At 56.6% G+C, this 19,159-nt stretch overlaps 8 protein-coding genes across 8 annotated transcripts; 3 read left to right on the forward strand and 5 right to left on the reverse strand.

Annotated features, from left to right (window-relative positions):
* Positions 1-1,144: 1,144 nt before the first annotated feature.
* Positions 1,145-2,150, forward strand: GCG54_00002790 (uncharacterized protein; the record flags this gene model as incomplete). Its single annotated transcript, XM_045402873.1, has 3 exons — positions 1,145-1,473; positions 1,630-1,782; positions 2,069-2,150. 3 exons carry the CDS (start codon positions 1,145-1,147, stop codon positions 2,148-2,150), a joined length of 564 nt encoding a protein of 187 aa, XP_045264604.1.
* A 1,486-nt stretch (positions 2,151-3,636) lies between these two features.
* GCG54_00002791 (uncharacterized protein) lies at positions 3,637-4,392 on the reverse strand (the record flags this gene model as incomplete). The annotated part of the gene is made up of 1 exon (XM_045402874.1): positions 3,637-4,392. One exon carries the CDS (start codon positions 4,390-4,392, stop codon positions 3,637-3,639), a length of 756 nt encoding a protein of 251 aa, XP_045264605.1.
* Positions 4,393-5,178: 786 nt separating this feature from the next.
* Positions 5,179-5,790, forward strand: GCG54_00002792 (uncharacterized protein; the record flags this gene model as incomplete). Its single annotated transcript, XM_045402875.1, has 1 exon — positions 5,179-5,790. The coding sequence occupies one exon, from the start codon at positions 5,179-5,181 to the stop codon at positions 5,788-5,790; it is 612 nt and encodes a 203-aa protein (XP_045264606.1).
* A 1,025-nt stretch (positions 5,791-6,815) lies between these two features.
* On the reverse strand, positions 6,816-8,176 carry GCG54_00002793 (putative band 7 family protein; the record flags this gene model as incomplete). The annotated part of the gene is made up of 3 exons (XM_045402876.1): positions 6,816-7,103; positions 7,162-7,745; positions 7,801-8,176. 3 exons carry the CDS (start codon positions 8,174-8,176, stop codon positions 6,816-6,818), a joined length of 1,248 nt encoding a protein of 415 aa, XP_045264607.1.
* A 2,840-nt stretch (positions 8,177-11,016) lies between these two features.
* On the reverse strand, positions 11,017-13,769 carry GCG54_00002794 (Sterol 3-beta-glucosyltransferase UGT80B1; the record flags this gene model as incomplete). Its single annotated transcript, XM_045402877.1, has 6 exons — positions 11,017-11,914; positions 11,971-12,321; positions 12,375-12,738; positions 12,786-12,946; positions 12,997-13,627; positions 13,685-13,769. The coding sequence occupies 6 exons, from the start codon at positions 13,767-13,769 to the stop codon at positions 11,017-11,019; spliced, it is 2,490 nt and encodes an 829-aa protein (XP_045264608.1).
* A 581-nt stretch (positions 13,770-14,350) lies between these two features.
* On the reverse strand, positions 14,351-14,872 carry GCG54_00002795 (uncharacterized protein; the record flags this gene model as incomplete). The annotated part of the gene is made up of 1 exon (XM_045402878.1): positions 14,351-14,872. The coding sequence occupies one exon, from the start codon at positions 14,870-14,872 to the stop codon at positions 14,351-14,353; it is 522 nt and encodes a 173-aa protein (XP_045264609.1).
* A 921-nt stretch (positions 14,873-15,793) lies between these two features.
* GCG54_00002796 (FAD-linked oxidoreductase apf9) lies at positions 15,794-17,674 on the forward strand (the record flags this gene model as incomplete). Its single annotated transcript, XM_045402879.1, has 2 exons — positions 15,794-16,275; positions 16,330-17,674. 2 exons carry the CDS (start codon positions 15,794-15,796, stop codon positions 17,672-17,674), a joined length of 1,827 nt encoding a protein of 608 aa, XP_045264610.1.
* A 129-nt stretch (positions 17,675-17,803) lies between these two features.
* GCG54_00002797 (uncharacterized protein) lies at positions 17,804-19,066 on the reverse strand (the record flags this gene model as incomplete). Its single annotated transcript, XM_045402880.1, has 2 exons — positions 17,804-19,007; positions 19,059-19,066. 2 exons carry the CDS (start codon positions 19,064-19,066, stop codon positions 17,804-17,806), a joined length of 1,212 nt encoding a protein of 403 aa, XP_045264611.1.
* Between the last annotated feature and the right edge of the window lie 93 nt (positions 19,067-19,159).

A 19,159-nucleotide genomic window follows, 5' to 3' on the forward strand; every position in this document is an offset into this window, starting at 1 on the left:
GCCGTTTTACACGACATGCCTTACATGGCTTTCCAACCCGCATCTGTCTCGCTGCTCTTCGCCGGTCTGCACCGGCTAGTCCGTGCCAGTTTCCACGCGCCTCTTTTGTTTCTCTTTTTTTTCCCTTCCCTGGCCCCGGTTGTCATCTTTCTCAAGCCCAAACAGATCCATTGCCTCATCTGGGCCACCCATCCTCCATCGTGGTCCATCTCCACCAATACGACCCATGATAGTCGCCCCTCGGCATATGCAGACACCTTGCTCGGTTGTTTTATTTGCCTTCGATACTGAGCTATTCCTATTGAGTTTTTTTCTATTCTGTGAGGGAAATGGACACTCGGCTTGCAGATGTAGCAATCTGTTTTCCCTGTCTTCTCCTTGGCCAATGGCTCTGTCCATCACCCTTCCACATGCCCCTCAACGTCCCCATTATCCACACCCTCGAGACAACCACTCCGTTGCCTTCGTCTTTGACTATCACTGCCCACCCCGCGAGCGACAGCCATGGAAGCAAGCGGCAAGCGGGTGAAGACAGGGTTTAGCCTCTTTCTCTTCCCTGTCACTAACGCACAGGCTAGCCCAGGTCCAGACAGGTCGGCCGGCTGTTGCTGTTGCTGCTCATGCTCATGGCCGACGTCCGTCCATGTCGTTGCGTGTGTCTGCGGCCATTCTCACCATCCCATCACATCATGCCCAGGGACCATTCCGTCCGTTCCCTCCCTCGGGCGGGGTTCAGTCATGAAGCCATGGCTTGCAATCGGACGAATCGAGGCTTGATGTCTTATCCCCTCCCCCGAGCAAGAAGAAGAGATGGAGTCCGGAATGGGTCTCGGAAAAAGTATAAAAGGGCACAACTTGAGCGGTTGGAATCTGTATTCTTCTTCTTCCTTTCTCATCACCATCTCGGACTATCTCATCATCAAGCTTCTGCCCAACTTCTCCAAGTCGTTCTTCATCAAGCTTCATCCAAGCAAGCACCTTCCTTGCGCCCCGTCATACCAAGTGGCCAGCCATCCCCAGTTCACAACACAACGAACTTTAGTCATCCCTTGTTTGCTTCAAACAAGTTCCCACATCGCACACAGGCAACACGTCACAAGTTCTTAACCGTCTTCGTCGACTACCCGGATATCCATCGCCCATCATGTCTGCCCACTACAACTCCTACGCCATCCCCATGCCCGTCCCCAACCACAAGGGCCAACAATACCCAAGCTACAGCAGCACCTACTCGGTCTCGCCCCCAGAGACGGACGAGTCCGTCAGCTCAGGAACCGGAGCCTCATACAGCAACAGCGGATACTCTGGCGGCTACTCGGTTGCCAACTCCAGCTACGCCGGCAGCAACAGCGGCGACTTTGACAGCCACCACTCGGCCAGCGGAGTCGACTTCAACGACTACATGCAGGACCGCTTCGCCCAGACCTTTGACCCCATCCCTCTGGATCGCAACATTGCGGTCCAGGCGCAAACGTGAGTACCCCATTGAGAACTACACAAAAATCCCCGAGCGGTGTTCCGGCGGCCGGTGCCTGCATAAGCCGCGGGGGCCGATCGCTGCAGCAGTCCGGAAAAGACAAGCGCAAGCAGAGAGAAAACATTTGGCTGACCGGAAAACGCAAAAAATAGATCCGGCAAGCTCAACGCAAAGCACCGTGAGCTGCTGGAACTCCAGAAGAAGGCGCAGGCCCGTCTCGCAAAGACGCGCGAGCGCTTCAACGAGGGCTACCGTGACGCTCAGGACGTGCGCGCGGACCTCGAGTGGACGCAGAAGAAAGTCTCGTAAGTTTGGATCATTTTTTTTTTCTTCCGGTCTCCGAATGCGGGATCCGAGACCTCGAAACAAAAAAAAACCAAGCAAGCGGCAGAAAACGATGGTCAAGATTGACGATCTACCGGCAATCTCGCAACTCCCCTCTTCTCCCCGCGAACTGGCGGGGAAAATGGAGGCACGGGAAAAGCGGGTTTCGGTGGCTTCGGAAGAAGCAAGCTTGTTCGACAGAAAACCGGCGGCGGCGGCTGCGAGATCTGAGACAAGACAGAAAACCGGGCTAACACCTCTGCGCAGATCGCTGAAGAGCAAGACTTCCCGCAAGCACACCAAGGAGTACAACAAGGCGCGCGCTCGCTACCCTTCGCCCGAGTACTAGACGTACCTTGCGAATGCGCTCACTCGTCTCTTCCTCAGCCGCGCGACATCGCGGACGTTGAAGAAGCAGAGACGAGCAGGCGACAAAAGCGTTTCTTTCAGCCTTACCTTTGGGTGTCGGTCTTTTCTAGCGTGTCATTTTCAAAAGCAACCTCCTTTACTCCCGCCACACCAAAAATCGACGCACGACATACACACATCCCTGCCTGCACAGAAACTGCAGGAACCAAGATACCAAAAATCCCCGGATTTACTTTGCATCTCTATTTTTTGCTCGACGATTGATCAGCGCACGCCTCCTCCACCTTGTTTGTTTATTTTTCTTGGGTACATATTGGGCTGTCAAGGAGGTGAGGGGCGGCGAGAAGCAGAGACAGGGGGGCGGGTGGCCAGCTTCTTAGGCGAGCCTGACAGTCGGGATCGCGGTTGACGCGCAGCGGCACGGCGCGGGGCGAACATGGGGCCTGCTAGCGGCCCATCTCACGCTGCTTTTGCGAGCTTCGCGGAGGGCGGCAGCGAGGTAAATGTGTGAGCCGTGGAGATGGATGGGGGGAGGGATTCCGCCCGCGTGGTAGACCCTCCACTAATCCGTCCTCCACACACACACTCCCGTCGTTCTCGCCGAACCTCGTGAGCTTTCCCGGGCTGTTGGATTTCCTCTGCTCTTCAGGACCTTGTTTGGGGAGACTTTGTTCCATGGAACTATGATGAGATATGATTGGATGAAATGGGTATGATTTTGGGCGGTCTTTGTAGTTTAAAAGCACACCTCCCCCTCTTCTTTCCTGGGGACCCAGGGTAAGCGCCCAGGGTGGCCTGCAGTAGGCCCTCAGAGCCGAGAGATTGGTTCGGTGGAGACCTGTGGCCTGGGGAGGAGACAACGGAGACGGAGACGAGGGGAGGGAGGTGAAAAATGCGGTGTCTGTAAGGGAGGCGCTTGTCCTTTTCGGGGCGGTGGGATATTGCTCTTTCGGGAAGGGGAGGCAGCGAGGGAGAGGGTGATGGATCTCTTTTGCGGGCTGGCGTTTCCTGTAGCACCCCGGGCGGTTCTCTAGTGACGATAGGTCTTTTCCATAGTAACATCGTATGCCTCCTTCTTATTCGGTTGAGGGGCCAGCGGACGGGGGGTCGCTGGTCCGTATACTGCTCCCCCCGTAGCGGTGCCGTCCAGCTCCATCGATGCCGTAATGCCACCGTAACGACTCCCGCGACGATGGCCTTGTCTCCGAGACCCAGTGGTGGATCATGTGATGAACCGTAAAGTCCTTCCACGCCCTGTGATGTCTATCCCTGTCCGATCAGGGATGTTGATATCACGTGATGTCGGTCTGGGTCCGGTGAAGGTGACGCTGGCATGGCCAAGAGACGGGTGAACAAAGGAGGGGCTATGTATCAATTCTAGGTCGATACGTAGCTGACAACCTTGTCCGTCGCTCTCTTGACCCATACAACCCTCCCTCATGTCGATAGTTGCTCGAAGGAAAGTCCTAGGCAGTCTGCGCCTGTCCCTCCAAAGCCCAGCTCCCCCTCGGCTCAACCCCAGCCGCCTTCTCAAGCTTCGCCCACGGGTTCTCGTTGGACTTGTGGTCGTAGTATCCCTCCCACCACGGCTTCCCGTCGTCCCTCTGCTGGTGGTGGTGGCGGTTGTTCCTCGCGCCACCGCGTCCGCCCCGTCCTTCGTGCGGCGCATCGCCCTGGTTCCGGCCCGGCATGCTCGTCGGCGCGGCGCCCATCTCCCGCCCCCACGACGCCTCCGGTCTCATGGGCAAGCTCGCGCCCGAGGGCAGCGCGTCACCGTCACCGGCACCGGCACCGCCTTGCTGCGCTTGCGAGGCGGCGCTGCCGACGCCGCCGCGGACGGTCAGCTCGTCGATCAGCGACTGCGCGTGGGCCAGCGCGGGCGCGACGGTGGGGTCTGAGTAGAGGCTTGCGCCGCCTTCTTCGTCGTCGTCGTTATTGTCCGCTGCGGCGGCGGCGGGGTGCGGCTCCTCCGCTTTGGTGGTATCGGGTTCGGCGTCGGAGTCTAGTGTGATCTCGTCCGTGCTCGTCGCGCTGGCTGCTGCCGGGGCAGACGAAGGTGTGCGGGTTGCGAGGGCGACTTGGTTCGCGCCGGTTGCAGAGTCGGAGGCGGCGACGGCGTCGGTACGGTGGTTGTATTTGCGCTTCTTCGCGGCGGGTTGGGTCCCGAAGGAGGCGAAGCCCATGAAGGCGGCCATTTCGGGGTCGATGTCGGAGGCGTCCATCGTGGCGGTGAGAGGTGGGACGGATGGGGGGGATGTGAAAAAGATGAGAAGCGGGTGTTCTCCGGGTGTTGGTTGTAGGGAGCAAGGTCGCACACAGGTTTCCTTTCGACGAGCAATTAATTAGTTGGCAACGAGCGAGTTGAAAAAAAAGAATGGGAGCTTGGGGCGCGGTTAGATCCGTGGCAAATTGCAGCGGGAAAAGGTCGAAATAAGCTGGAGACCCTTGCTCGGCACTGGGGCGCTTAATCCCAGCCTCGTGGGGAGCTCTCTATATTAAGGTAAGGTAGTCCGAATCAGGGGTCCGAAGAGATGACGAGGTTTTACCTGGGACGAACCACAACAGGTCGACTGTCGTGCATATGGCGAATTTGGGAGTGCGGTCGGGTATTTGCGGCTGTTGCGACGGCCTATGAGAAGAGACATGCAACCTCTCCGCGAATCGTTCCTCTGTCTTCCCCCCCCAACTCCTCAGAGATGATTTTGGGGTCAATTGCATGTCTCAGGGCACGCGGTTGAAGCTCATGTGGTCCGGGCCATGCACTGATGTCATTTTTTGAAACGCGTTGGGGGTGCGAGACCCCTGGCGCGGATCTCGGGAGCTTTGGGCGGTGGTTTGCGACTTTGTTTGACCACACGTCTTCCGCTGAACAACATTTTTTGCGACCATTACTATTGATTGTATGCTTATAGACCCGCGCGCGAGACTCTCGCCCCTCTAACTCACACATCAAAAAGCTCAATTGACTCCCCAGCCGACCTCATCCGCCGCGAGCCAGCCCGCCCATCATGGCCACCCCTCCGACCGACGTCGCCCTCATCTCCCCCTCGAAATACGCATCCTCCCCTCCCGCCTCCGCCTCCGCGCCCCCGATAGACTGGCTCCTGCGCACCTGGACCGTGACGCACTCCACCCTCGCCATGTGGCGCGACGCCCGCAACGTGCGCATCACCTACGCCGCCCTCCCCGCGAAGCCCGACGGCACCGCGCGCGTCGACGACCTGGTCGAGTACGAGTCCAACAAGAGCACCCCCTCGACGGGCGTCAAGTCCGTCAAGGGCGTCGACACGGCGTCCCGGCCCGGCGGCGACACGGGCGCCTGGGACTGGAGGGGCAAAGGGTGGCTGTTCTTTGTGGGGAGCCACTGGGAGGTCCTCGGGTGGGGGGAGAAGAAGACGGCGGCCGGGGAGACGGAGAGGTGGGCTGTTACGTGGTTTGCGCCGACCGTCTTTACGAAGGAGGGCGTCGACATCTACTGCGATCGTAAAGAGGGCCTGAGCGAGGGGACGTACGAGGAGATCATGGCTGGGTTGAAGGGGTTGGAGGCCAAGGAGGTCGCCGAGATGGTTGAGAAGGATATGAAGCCTGTTGAGATACTACTGCCCTGGAAGGAGGCTTGAGGCAGCGCAAGAGTTGGGACGTCATTTTGTGGCGGCAGAGACAGCATACAGATGGGATGAGCAGGGCAAGGTTGGGCTTCCCCTTCTTCTTCGCGCCGAGACTCGTTGTCGAAACTATCGACCGCAGTGGTGGATTGCCGGTTTGTCTTTTTGGCTCGACCATATTCTGAGACCATTAGAGCAAGTGCCCCTTCAGGAGTGTCAGATCCGCAGCCTGGACAAGCTCTGTTTATCTATTTACTCTATTTACACATTTTTCGGCAAGGAAAGTGGCAGGTATGAAACGCAAGGCTGAATGTAAAGTAGGATACAAGCACTACGTGAAGGCATGCGATTGGTTAACTTCTGTTTTCTATCAACTAGATAGTAACACAGGAATCAGTTCAATGTCGATGACGTTTTGACGATACCGAAGGAAACGTTGGCCCAGGGTGGTGCAGCCAGTACAATGAGGCCGAGAATGAGGCAGAGGAGCCATCCGCTTACACTGCAATTTCTCATGTCAAGAAACTGAAGTATGGATTGGAATGTGTCATGCGTAAGATGAGTAACCTTGTTGCTCACACCTACAAGGCAGGCATGAAGCTGGTTGACTTTCATCATCACACAACACACGATGCTTATGTGGGAAAAGTGGTTATGAAATGGTTTCATTACTACTGAGCCATTACCATTACGTCCTCCAACGCAAAGCGAACGAATTGGGTATTCTACAAATCATATCGAGCCTGTCCAACCTGGTCATGCCGATCTTGGGTATCGTCTCCTGAACAGGCCAAATGTCCTCCCCGCCATCCGATTCGTAAAAGTACATCGTGTATTTTTGTGTGATTTTGTAGGTTGTATATGTCGTGAAAGCAGGGGTATTGGGAAAGCAAAAACAATCGTGTCGAAAATGTCAAAGCACAAGAAAGCATGTCGTCGACACCGTAGGTGTCATCGCAGAAGCCGAAAAGGGGCCGGCTTAATCAATGGGACCAAGCTGTTCCACATACGACGACCTCAAGTCAGCACCTGGAGCAAACTCAAATGTTTTCGATGACACGAGAGTTGATGGCTTGCTGGAAGCCGGAGTCCTGACCTCCAAAGTCATTGTAGCTGGCGTCACCGCCATGGCCGCTCGACTCGCCGGTGGTGTTCTTGGCGAGGGCCTGCTGGATGTCGGGCATGGTCTGGTTCGCAGCAGGCAGGAAGATGACCTTGCTGTTGGCAGACTTGGCCATCGCCTGCATGGCCTCGAGGTAGCGGATTTGCATGGCAGGTGCGGACGACAGAATGTCGGCAGCCTGGCGCATAAGCTTGGCGGATTCAACCTGCAGGATGTGTTAGTGACGTTCGGGGTTGCAGAAAGCGTTCTCGAATGAAGCTTACCTCGGCCTTGGCGGCAATGATCTTGCTCTCACCAATACGCTTGCTCTGGGCGGCCATGGAGAGCGACTCCTGCAACTCCTGGCTGAAGATGATGTCCTTGATGAGCATGCTCTCGACCTGCACACCCCAGCCGGCAGCGACATCCTCAATGATCTCTCCGATGGACTGGGCAATCTCCTCGCGGCGCTCGATGACATCCTGCAGGATGCGGGCACCGACGACGTGGCGAAGGGTGGTCTGGGTGCGCTCCATCAGAGCCTGGCGGACGTTGGAGATACCGAAGGCTGCTCGGTGCGGGGCGACAATATGGTAGTAGATGACTGAGGTCAGGTGGAGGGTGACGTTGTCCTTGGTCATGCAGGTTTGCTGAGGGACTTCGGCAGTCTGAATCTTGACATCGACCTGAATGAGCCTCTCGCTGAGAGGGTTGACCTTGACAAGACCAGGGTCGACGGCCTTGTAGAACTTGCCAAACTTGGTAACGAGACCAACGTTACCCTGCTGGACGTTCTTGTAGGGGTTCGGGCAGACGACGCAGCAGGGGATAGCTCCCACTGTACCAATGCAGGAACCAACAGCGTTGACTGGATGATTGTTAGCATGAGGCGCAAAGATTGGAACGACAAGGGCGATGCTTACTCATGGTGCCGTACCAGCCCTTGGGGTTGGCGTCGTTCTCGACGATTCTGGCATAGCTGCGCTGGAGGTCCTCCTTGGTGGGAGGTTGAACGGTCATGCCGCCCTGGGCCTTGAATCCAACGTTGCCATTGTTGCCGCCGTTGGTGGTGTCTCCATGGCGTTCCTGGTAGTCGGGAGCGCGGCCCTTGCCGGTGGAGGAGCTCTCGTGCTGCTCGGGGTTGTGTGTGGGAGCGCTCATTGTGGCGGGGGACTGCGATCGGGTGGACGAAGTGGTTGCTTGTAGCAGACGGCGTGCGGAGTTGTTATCAGATGATGAAGCTTGGTTGTGATGAGATGTGTCGGAAGCTTCGTGGATTGAATCGGAGCGTTGAACCATTGAATGTGGAGTGGTTTAAGGATGTGGGAAGACGGGGACGGGAGTCTTAAGTAGCAGATGTGTCACGGCAGAAGAACAGATGTCTCGAGGATGGAAGACGGCACGACTAGGGCGAGAGTGACAATGGAGGATCATAGATGGGGAAACGTGTGCCGGGGTTTGAGTGTCACCTCAAGGTAAGGTAAGGTAAGGTATCGGGCGGACGAGGGCTGTGTTTGCGCCCAGGAGCTTTTGGTCTCTTGGGTCTTGGGCCTGCTGCCTCTTGGGTGTGGAGAGCTTACCTTTTCCACAGGTCATAGAGGTACGTACTGCGTCAGTATCGTTCTCATTGGTCTTTTTGGTCACACTGAGCGTCGATTGCCACTGGTGATAGGCTGATGGGCAGCTGCATCTGCGCGCGAGGAAGTGAAGGAGAGAGAAGGAGCCGGCAAAAGTGGAGCAGGGGTCTCGTGCAGGTGGTGTGTTTGGCAGGGATACCAGCTAGAGGTTAGTGCTGTTGGCCTGGGGTGGGACCTCCCTCGTTAACCTTGCGGGGCTCATTCCACCAAGTGAACTGTGAGACCACGGTGCAGGCCCCAGAGCCACAGAGCCCACCCCCAAGTGCCCGACAGTGGAGAGAGCGAGCAAGGTGAGCATCCAAGTCCAAGACACAGCCCGCGATGCTTCAGTGCGCACTGCAGGCCATCCACTCGGCACGGACATGAGGGGAAGGGCCTCAAAATTGACGATACCTTATCACGACGATACAACGGCGGCTTGACTTTGGTGCCGCCGCCAATCACCAATCGACCGTCTTACTGATCAATGACAGTGTCTCCCGGCTCGTCTCTTCCGCAGACCGAGCACTGCGCCCGATCAACCCGAGCAGATTTGCCTTCAACCTTTAGCTGCCTTTGGCGCCCATCACGAAATACGGTCGCCTGGCTGTGGCCAATGTGTTGGTTGGCTTAGTGGGAAAAAGAAGAAAAAGGCACATGCCACGATTATCTTGAGCGAGGCGATTTTGTGCTCAGCCCTGCGCATCCTTCGCTGCCTAGACAACGACGACACCGACGACCCCATCGATGACCAAAATCACCAAGAATGCGAAGTACTTTAGCTTATTCCATCCGAATCAGCCTTGGCTAACAACAACCCGTGCGAGCCAGTCACCCGCCAGGGATGAACAGACAGACGTGCCTCTCCACATCCAAACGCCATCCCATCTCGACTTCACGTACCTGCCAGGGGTCTCTACTCAATTTGCGCAATCATCGGAGAGCATCTTTTGCGAACGGGAAACGTTTCACAAAACATTCATCTCTGTGTCATGACATTCGGAACCCTGTCGCCTCCTCGATGCGACCCGCCAATCACCATTGCCTTTCGGTGCCGAATTCCGCCAAGGGAGGGCACGGCAAAATCGGATGATATCATGGAGCCACACGCCGAGAATGAATGCCACCCTACGGCCATCATTTGCGCCGTCCCGGCTCCAGAGGCATCGTGACAAACCTCGCGCCGTTCTCGGCTGCCCAGATGCCATGCTATGGTCAATCTTTCTCGCAACTCCGAGGACCACCGGCCTGGATGACTTCACTGTCAATCCGCCAAAGCCTCACTAATGCAATGCGCCTCCTCCCGACCGCATCCGCCTCACACTCGCTCCCACGCTCCCAGCGTCAACTGTGCCAAATTCCAAAGTCTCTTGGCTCGCTTACCCGCCCCGCTTTACTTACCGACCGCTGCGGCGCCCAGCTTCTTAGGCAACACCATTGAGACCACCAGCCTCCGGGTCGGCCAATGCTCGCCGGTGCCCGGTCTCCACACTGCCGAATGTGGCTGTAGCGTCTCGCCGGCACGCCAACACGCGTGACCCGACACTGCCTGCCAATATTTGCGCCCGACAGACCTCGGAGGGGCTTTTTGTCTTTGACAATCACAATCTCCAGCGCCCAACAGCTGTTGACATCATCTCTCAAGGGCCTCAATTCTCAATCTCGGCTGATCACCAGGGCGATCAAATGTGCCACATTGCGCCAATTGCAATTCTGCTCAATCTATGCCATGCTGGGCTCGACACGTTCTCTCAGGGTTCTGGTCACATGGCTGCGGCCTGACTGGGCTTCACTCACTGAAGATGTTCCCGAAACGGGTATTCTGAATTTCGCAGTCGACACGTGGCTCACTTTTTACTGTGTAGTACAGACACCGCGGCAATGGACTACCTTTTCGAAGAATTCTAGAGCTCTTTTCCTCTCGAAAAAGGACAGGAACCCGTGGGAGAGCTCTCTTCGCATCAAATTCCAATCAGCTGATGCAGCGTATGCCAAGCACACGAAGCCCACTCTTCGAATCCTTCCAGAAGCCTTCCAGTTCCGCCACCCCTGCGCCCCTCCGCATCCAACCACACAACACCGTCATCCCTGGAAATCGTTGAAGCCTGGAGTTCCACCATCTCCGTCAGGCACTGCAGATCCTCACTCTCACATGGATCTTTTACACGGCCACGGCCGCGGCCAACACCAGCGCCTTCCAACTGACTGATCCCTCGCAACCCTGCCGGGTCGCGTTCCACCATCTCGGCCGAGCCGCTCACACAGATCGTGGGGATCACCAGGCTAAGCCACGACCAAAGTCCCGAATAAGAGGGTTCCCACCCTTCTAGGAATCTTTCTAGAAACGCTGAAATGCATTAATATGAAGCTAAGCTCGAACGATGATGACGTTGTCGGAGAATATCGCAATTGAGATGTTGATAGCCTAGCGCTGCATTCTGCAGTGCCCCTGAATCCTTCCAGCGCCGATGCTACCAAGAAAGGAGAAATCTTATACTACCAACAAGGCAGACAGTACACACATTACCCGCCTCTAGCCCCACGTAGACCGTCAAAGTCCTCGACAATGGCGGCATGGTCCATTTTCCACGTTGGGCTCATCGACACCATCCAATCACCTTCCAGCAGCTTCTCGTCCTCGATGCTTCTTCGCGTCTTGTCGTTTGTGGCAGACCATATGCTTCGGTAGATCCCTTGAGCAGGATAAGTCACGAGGCCGAACGTGGCTGCCGTGCTCTTCGTCACAAGGCTCACGACGCCCTTGCCCAACCCCTTGACGGCTCCGGCTGCGCCATGCTCCTTTTTGCCCGTGTAAGTGTGCACAAAGATGTCCGTAAACCCGCCCTTCATGTCGTGACAGAAGGTCTTGCCGGCGACGGACACGCCGCTGCGGAAGTCCTCCACGGCGTCGTGCTTCTTCACGGTATCCCCGTAAAGGTTCGGGACGTTTCTTAGACCCTCCGTGACGGCGAGGGGAATGTCCACGAACAGACCCTTCGTCGCATTGCCCGCGAGCTTTCCAACACCGTTCGCTGCTGCTACTGCCATCGCTCCTGGCTTGCTGGAGGACTCATCTCCTCGAGATGAGGATGACGCCGGGCGACTCATGGGTTTGAGGTCTCCGCCCTCTGGAACGCCTACGCCTGGCAGAGGAAGCATCGCGAACGCCGGTGCTTGACTATGTCTGCGAATCTTTTCGGCATCGGCTTCGGCCTTCTCGTCCAGCTCGCCGTTCGACGGTCGGCCGGGCACCGCCAGCTTATCATTAGACTCGCTGCCTCGTTTGTATTCTTCAAACGGCTTGACAATGATGTCCGCCGTGGCGCCGGCCATCTTGACTATTGTCGAAATCGAAGCCGCGGATAGTGCCGTTAGGGGGTCCCATCTCTGGTTCTCGATATTCGTCGGTTTCGACCGGTATCTGATCCCAAAACTGTCAGCGACAAACTCGTAAAAGGGAATACAGCCGACGCTCACGATTTGAGCTGCTTCCTCTCCACCTTGCCATTCTTCACCAAGATCGAAGCAACCGGCCGGCACATCTTGACCTGCTTCTTTCCCCTGCCGTACATGAGGGCCGCAGGCTGGTCAGGGAAGAAGTCGCACTGCATCTTTGGCTGCGGTAGGTGCTTGTGAAACGAGTCGACTGCAGATTGTACACCGTTTTCCTTCTCCATAGACTCGGCGAGCTGCCTTGCGGCCGTCACCGCGTCTGGCGATAGACAGTATTGGATCGCGTGGATGAGTTTCTGCGAGGTGAGGGAGCGGTACGGGATAGGATCTGGGCCGGCGCCTGCCTTGGCTATGACGGCGCCCCAGAAAGGTTGACTATGATTCAGATGTCAGTCTAGATGCTGTCATCTCAGCAAGGGGCTACTTACTCTCCAAAGAACGGCACGATGGTCGTCGGCTTCCCGTATCGCAAGCCGCATGCCGTCGTGCCAGCCCCTCCGTGGTGAACCACCGCGGCAACTTGCTGGAACAACCACTCGTGTGGACAATCACCCACGTAAAACACGTCTGAGGACTCTTCTCCCGTCAAATTACTCCATCCACGCGAGATTATGGCCCTGACGCCAGTCGCCTTGATAGCGCTGAGAACCATGGTCATCAGGCCCTCGATTCCCCCGACTACAATGCTGCCGAAGCCGACGTATATAGGCGGAGGACCAGCCCTTAGGAATGCTTCGAGGTCTGGGTCTGGTGTATACGGTGCCGGGTCTCGAAAGAAGAAGCCACTGATGTCTATATTACAGTTAGTTGAGTGACGATACGAGTTTGAACAGACCGACCTATGTGCGAGCCCCAGTCGCTGGGTTTCGGAACGAGCGATGGTGACCAGCAGTAGGTGAACGGGACTTGAAGAACCTCCAGCAGGCGATGGCCTTCTGTCGAGGGGACCGGCTCCAAACCTAGTGAGGCAACTCTCCACGCGTTGACCAAATCTCCCAACCTACTCAATTGTCAGCAGCAATAACGTACTTGAATGTCACGCAAACCCACCCCTGCCACGTCAGGAACTCCACAGCAGCGTACGACGCAAAGTTTGTGCTCTTCTTATCCTCCTTCGAGTACCCCACGTTCGCCAGAGGGTGCGGGAACGCCTTGGTGCTGCTCCACGGCATCGTAAACATTAGGTGCGCCGGGATCCCGAGCGCCTGGGCACAGTGTACATGCGCGAAGCTCGGCGGGTTGGCAATGATGGCGTCGGCTACGAAGGGCACGTTGGTCAGCGGGTCCGGGTGGACGCAGGAGCGCCAGAAGCCGTCGAGCATCTCGGTGTACATGTCGCGCTTCCGCTGGATGATGCCGGCGCGGATCTGGGACACTTTCGGGATCAGAGAGGGGGATTCGACCATGTAGGCCATCAGGTCGGCGGGGTCGCCGCCCACGGGGAAGAACTCGAGGTTCGGGGTGGCGAGGACGAAGGAGGAGAACTGGGGGTGCGTTGCGATGCGGACGCGGTGGCCTGATTTGAGGAGCGTGGCGGCGAGGGCGAGGAAGGGCTGGACATCGCCACGGGATCCTACCACTTGGATCACGATATTCAGGGGCATTGGAAACTGTTTTTGAGGTGTGTATTCGGGGGTGTAGGCGGGTGGTGTTTGGGGGGGTTGGGATGTTGAGGATTCATCTGGATGGTTAGTTTTTTTTTCCTTTGGAGAAGCTTACACTGGGGCGTGGGCACTACCTTCGATGTAGAGGTCCTCCAGGCCGTAGGCTGAAGCCTTTGATGCCCGGGAGGAGTCGAACGTGTCTCTGTCTTGGTTGCCCATAGCGGCTATCACGTGTGAGATTGGTACGAGAAGGTTTACCAGGTCAGAGAAGGGATGGAGGGTGGTAGGACAGCGGCAATGTCCATACTTAAGCATACGGTGACATGCCAGCCCACAGAGGGGCCGACGCAGCTGCCGCCCTGCCCTGGCAAGCAGGGGAGCCGGCTCTACTTAGCCTGCGGCTGTCACAGATACGAGTTCCGCGCTTGAGTACGCAGCCCTAGGGTGTTCGGGATGCCCGTGGAGTCTAGTTGGCCCAACCCTGCCAGGCTGAGGTAGTGGCTCTGCCAGAAGTGTCCCGTTTGTTGAGCGGGTTGCCTATTTGGGGTCGCTGTGTTTTGTCGGACAGAATGGAGGCGTGAAAATTTTCGTTCCGGGCCTCCAAACACCGGAAATGCCCCTATTCGCAACTATGCTGTTGGAAAAATCTCGATTATGATTGTACTGAGGACATCGATAAGTCGCCCCTTTTCACGATCTACGTATTATTACTGTGCGGTGCTCAAGTCTATCTTCCGCTCGCCTCTTGCCAAATCTTGTCTCAAACCCCTGGATCTAGTATTACAATGATAACTCGAATCTCAAGCATTTTGAGAATCTCTGCTTTGAAGCTCCTCCGAGTTGGTCTTGTTCCTCTGTGGCACTGTTCTGGTGAACTTCCTAGACGCACAGCACCAGGCGCAGCCGTGGATAGCGTTAAAGAGGTACAACACCATAAGCACGCCCGCGATCCATGATCCCGCTGTCAGTCTTGATTTTGCTCCGCCGGTGACTGCTCTTCCTTCTCCCTTTGCTATGACGTCCGAGGCCGAAATGCCGGCGAGCGCGGCCCAGAGGATGGCGAGGACAAAGTCCCAGACGCACCAGACCGCGTGGGTGACTGTCGCAATAACGTGGTACGCGCAGGTCAGAATAGATAGGACTGCCGGAACGAGAGCGAAGATCCAATCCGTGCGACCGATTTCCGAGGACTGGTCCCAGGAGGCGAGGGTCGCGGCGTAGAGGCCGATGACGACGATGGAGAGGATGAATTGGAGGATTCGGAGCGTTGCGCGGACTGCGAGGCCAAAGGGGCCCGCGAGGTCCCAGTAGTCTCTGATCATATTTTTTTGGTTGATTGGAAGAACTTTGGGTGGGTAGATGGTAAAGAGTGTAGTGGTATTAGTGGGGGATGTGGGAGTTGATCTCAGGGGAGGAGACTAGAGGTGGATGTAGGGAGAGCTAGGCCTCGGTAGTCCCTCCAGAAGAAGTTTTTTTGAATTTGAGGAGAAGAAGAAGATGTGAAAGGGAAAGAAGAACAAGATCAATCGCAAGAGTCTTCAGCCGTCCGAGAACGTGTAAGTCGTCAACAGGGGCTTCCGACTCGCGCAGTCCGACCAATCGCATAATTTTCGTATTGAATACGAATATCCGTCGTGTTGGGTGACGGTCTCATCCCCACCGCCCCTGCTTAGCCTCAGCATTTTCCCTCTTTTTCTTCTGTTCATGTCATTGCAAAAACCATGATCGTCTCAAAAAGCCCCATATCTTAGTCAAGGGTTCCTGCAGATGGCTGACGCGGTAGATGGTAGAGTGGCTCGCATCTGCCGGGACATTGCCGAACGGACCCCAACTACAGATGACCCTAACCGGGATGGATTCAACCTAGGACTTGCGGAGAATCTTCCGTTTTGGTCGTCTGGGACTCTTTCTACGAGTCTCTTGGTGTCGTCACTTAGTGACTTAAACACCGATGCTGGTCTAAAGGGGGACTCGGCAGACTTCCCCGTTTTTTGTAGCATAGCCCAGCAAACGTCACCCCGGAGTTGTTTATCGAGCACGAGATTGAACGGAGGGGCGGCATAAGATTGCTGCCCCGAAGCCGCTGAGCCTCATCGTTAAACGAACGGGCGTCATCGGGTTCGAATACGAATATTCCGAGCGGGAACGGCGAGGTCTGGAAATATAAAATGTGCCACTAGAAGAGACATCATGATATCCAGAGGCACAGCACACGCTCCTTACTTCTTTGGGATACATCTACCATGGCAAGCACTGCCGTAATTTCGTTCTTCACACTCTTGTCCGCCGTTGGCGGTGTTTCTGCGCAGGAATCCTGCAAGGTCACACCATTGGATGTCGCTTGGCCGTCCGACGCCGACTGGGCTGCTCTGAACACCACCATCAACGGTGCCCTCATCAAGACTATCCCGGTTGCCTCTTCTTGTTACTCTGGAAATCCCTTTGACTCCTCGGAGGCATGCGAAGATGTCGAAAAGGGGTGGACGAGTTCTGATTTCCACGCTGCTTTCCCCGAATCTATCGACTACCCCCTTTACGCCAACAACTCGTGTCTTCCGCCCGGCGCGACGGGCTACTCGGCCGCGCAGGGCTGCGAGCTGGGTGGCCTGCCAGAGTACGTTGTGAATAGCACCACGGAAGAGCAAGTCGCGGCTGCCATGAGCTGGGCTAGCAAGCGGAACATTCGCATCGTGATTAAGGGAACTGGCCACGATCTCAACGGACGGTACGTCTCTCTCTTCTGGATTCTAGCAGGCTGTTATTGACGAAACACGAATAGCTCTTCTGGCGCCTACTCGCTGTCTATCTGGACTCCTAATTTCAACAAGCTCGAGTTCCAACCCGAGTGGATGAACCCCGCCGACAACACTACCGAAGTCGCCATGATCGTTGGCGCCGGCAACAATTGGGGTTCCGCCACTCGCGGCGCGGCAAAGTACGACAAGGTTCTCGTCGGTGGCACCGTCGAGTCCGTAGGAACCGGAGGCCAGATCCAAGGAGGCGGGCATGGGCCCCTTTCAAGCACCTTCGGACTCGCGGCGGACCAGATTTTGCAGGCTCGCGTGATTACGACGGAGGGTCAAATCCTCGTTGCCAACGACGCCCAGAACCAGGACCTTCTCTTCGCTGTCCGCGGGGGTGGAGGTGGTCAGTACGGTCTCGTTACTGAGTACGTCCTCAAGGCTCACACTCCTCCCGGCAACGTCGTTTCCCTCAGCATCGCTCTGTCCACAGATAAGAACGACACAACCGCCAAGGAAGCAACCTGGCGCAGTTTTGCCGCCCTCCTGGCGAGCATCCCTGATCTGATGGATGCGGGCTTGACCGGTTCCGCACTCTTTAGCACCGATGCCCTGACAAACGCTTCGCTCGCCGCCAACGTCACGCACAAGGTCTCGGGCTCGCTGGGCTTCTTCGCATACAACACGACCGCCGAGAAAATGACGTCGCTCCTCGAGCCCGTCAGATACCGCATGCTCGCCGCAGGAGGTGGTAATAGCTCCGTCTCAGTCACGCTGGGCGAGCCTTCCATGCAGCCTGACTTCATCAGCCTCTTCGAATCCGTCAATGGGGCGTCTAGTGCAGCGGGGGCCTACAGCCTGATGACCAGCCGTCTCCTGGGCCGCAAGCACCTTAGCGACATCGAGCAGCCCACCTTGGTCACGTACCTAAAGCAGATCATGCAAACGCAGAACCCCACGGGCGGAGGCATGATGGTCATCGGGCTTCAGGGCGGCCCCGGGCCGCGCAGTGTGCCGGAGAAGATGCGAGGCGCCGTGAACCCCGTGTGGCGATCGACCTACATCCACATGATGAGCTACGGGGCGTCTATCGACACCACCAACGCTTCGCCGCAGGAGGCGCTCGATGTTGCCGCCAAGTGGTTGGAGGAGACCAAGGAGCCTATTTGGAGGGAGTGGGCGCCTGGTTCGGGGTCTTATATGAACGAGGCCAATGCTTTCAATAGTCAGTTCAAGGAGGACTTTTACGGCGAAAGCTATGATCGTCTTCTTGAGGTCAAGCGCAAGTATGATCCGACAGAGAGCCTTTTTGTGTTAGCTGGTGTTGGGAGTGACGCGTGGAAGTACGACCTCAACAGCGGCAAGCTTTGCAAGACGGCCTGAAATGTGGAAAGAATGATGTTATTGGCCAGATCTGATGCTGCTGTTGAATGATAGGGTTGGTGCTGGGTATATAAATTCGCTTCAGTGTACAAACAATTGGAATAAGTTTAAGCAACGCAAGTATTGTTTTTAGTCGTCACTTCGTTTCTTGCCATCTCTCAACCTGTCACCTCCCCGCGTCAAGTCGTCTCTTCGTCGACCATCGTCACGGCGTCTGGAGGTTGAATCCTTCTCATGTCGCTCTCTGTGTCTCGAGTGGCCCCTCTTATCGCGGCTTCTATCTCTGTGTTGAGACGTTTCGCGCCGTTCCCTTTCTTCGCCATGTCTGCTGCTCCTCTCGTCTTGGTGGCGATTATCACCACGATGCTTGTCGCGGTCGCTCGTGGATCTGTGATGGTCGCGGTCGCGGTGTTCACTGTCGAGATTCTCCCTGCCGCGATAACGGTCACGGTCTTCCCTGTCGCGATGACGATGTTCCCTGTCATCCCTGCTGCTCTCACGCTCCTGTCGCTCCGAGCGCCTCCTGTGACCCCTCTTTTCCCTTTCGTGCCTCTCCTTTCGCTTCTCCTCCTTACGAAGCTGTTCGAGATCCCTCTGCCGCTCGGCCTCGACTTTCTGCCTCTCCTTCTTCACCTCTCGGACCTTGGCGGCACCTCTTTTCATCATCGCTAGTGGGTCGCTCGCCACGATCCTGTCGGCATCTCGCTTCTTCCTTCCTGGGTCCTCGTTTCCAAATGCATCTTTGCCTGGTGGTTCCAACTCGGCGGGCTCTGCTCTCGACCCAGATTTCGCGTACCAGGCACTAACAAGGCCGTCCTTGCCTGCCGCGTTGGAGAAGCGCATGGTGTACTGATCCTCGAATTCCTTCTTCTTCTTTGCGGCCTCCTTCTCAGCCTCTTCGTTCTTGAGGTGCCGACCCTGCTTGCGCTCCTCGCCAAATAGGTCAATGTGCCCCATGCGGTCGACGATGGGCGCGGAGCTCGTGGACTTGCGTAGCGCGTCGTTGGCTGCTTGAACTACATCGGAGCGCTCTTTCGCGACGCGTAGCTCAAAGTCGGTATCGTCTTCACCAGCACGCTTGCGCTTCTTCCGCTCTCTCGGACGGGCTTCCCCGTCGCGATCTCTGGCTCTGGACTCCGATTCATCGGCTTCAGCTGGTGGCAACGGGGGTGGCACTTCGCCGCGGAGGATAGCTAGACGGCGCTCGGCATCGATCTCCTGCATGCGCTGCTCCTCGGCCTCCTCCTGGGCCTTTGCCGCGGCCTCATCGCGACGGACGCGGGCGATGTTGTCTGCATTGTAGACGTTCCAGGACTTTTTGCCCAACAAATGGCTAGAAAGAGTCAGCTTATACGATTAGAATAAGAGATTAGTGCCGGCTTACAGAGGCATGATTGAATATTTCCTATGTCCGATGAGATGACATGCTGCAGCTGTAAAGATTCAATCAATCAAAGCTGTCTAGGGCGTTCCAGTGACGTCCAG

This window comes from Colletotrichum gloeosporioides, assembly GCF_011800055.1.
Source record: "Colletotrichum gloeosporioides strain Lc1 chromosome Unknown consensus_42, whole genome shotgun sequence".
Classification (NCBI taxonomy): Eukaryota; Fungi; Ascomycota; class Sordariomycetes; order Glomerellales; family Glomerellaceae; genus Colletotrichum; species Colletotrichum gloeosporioides.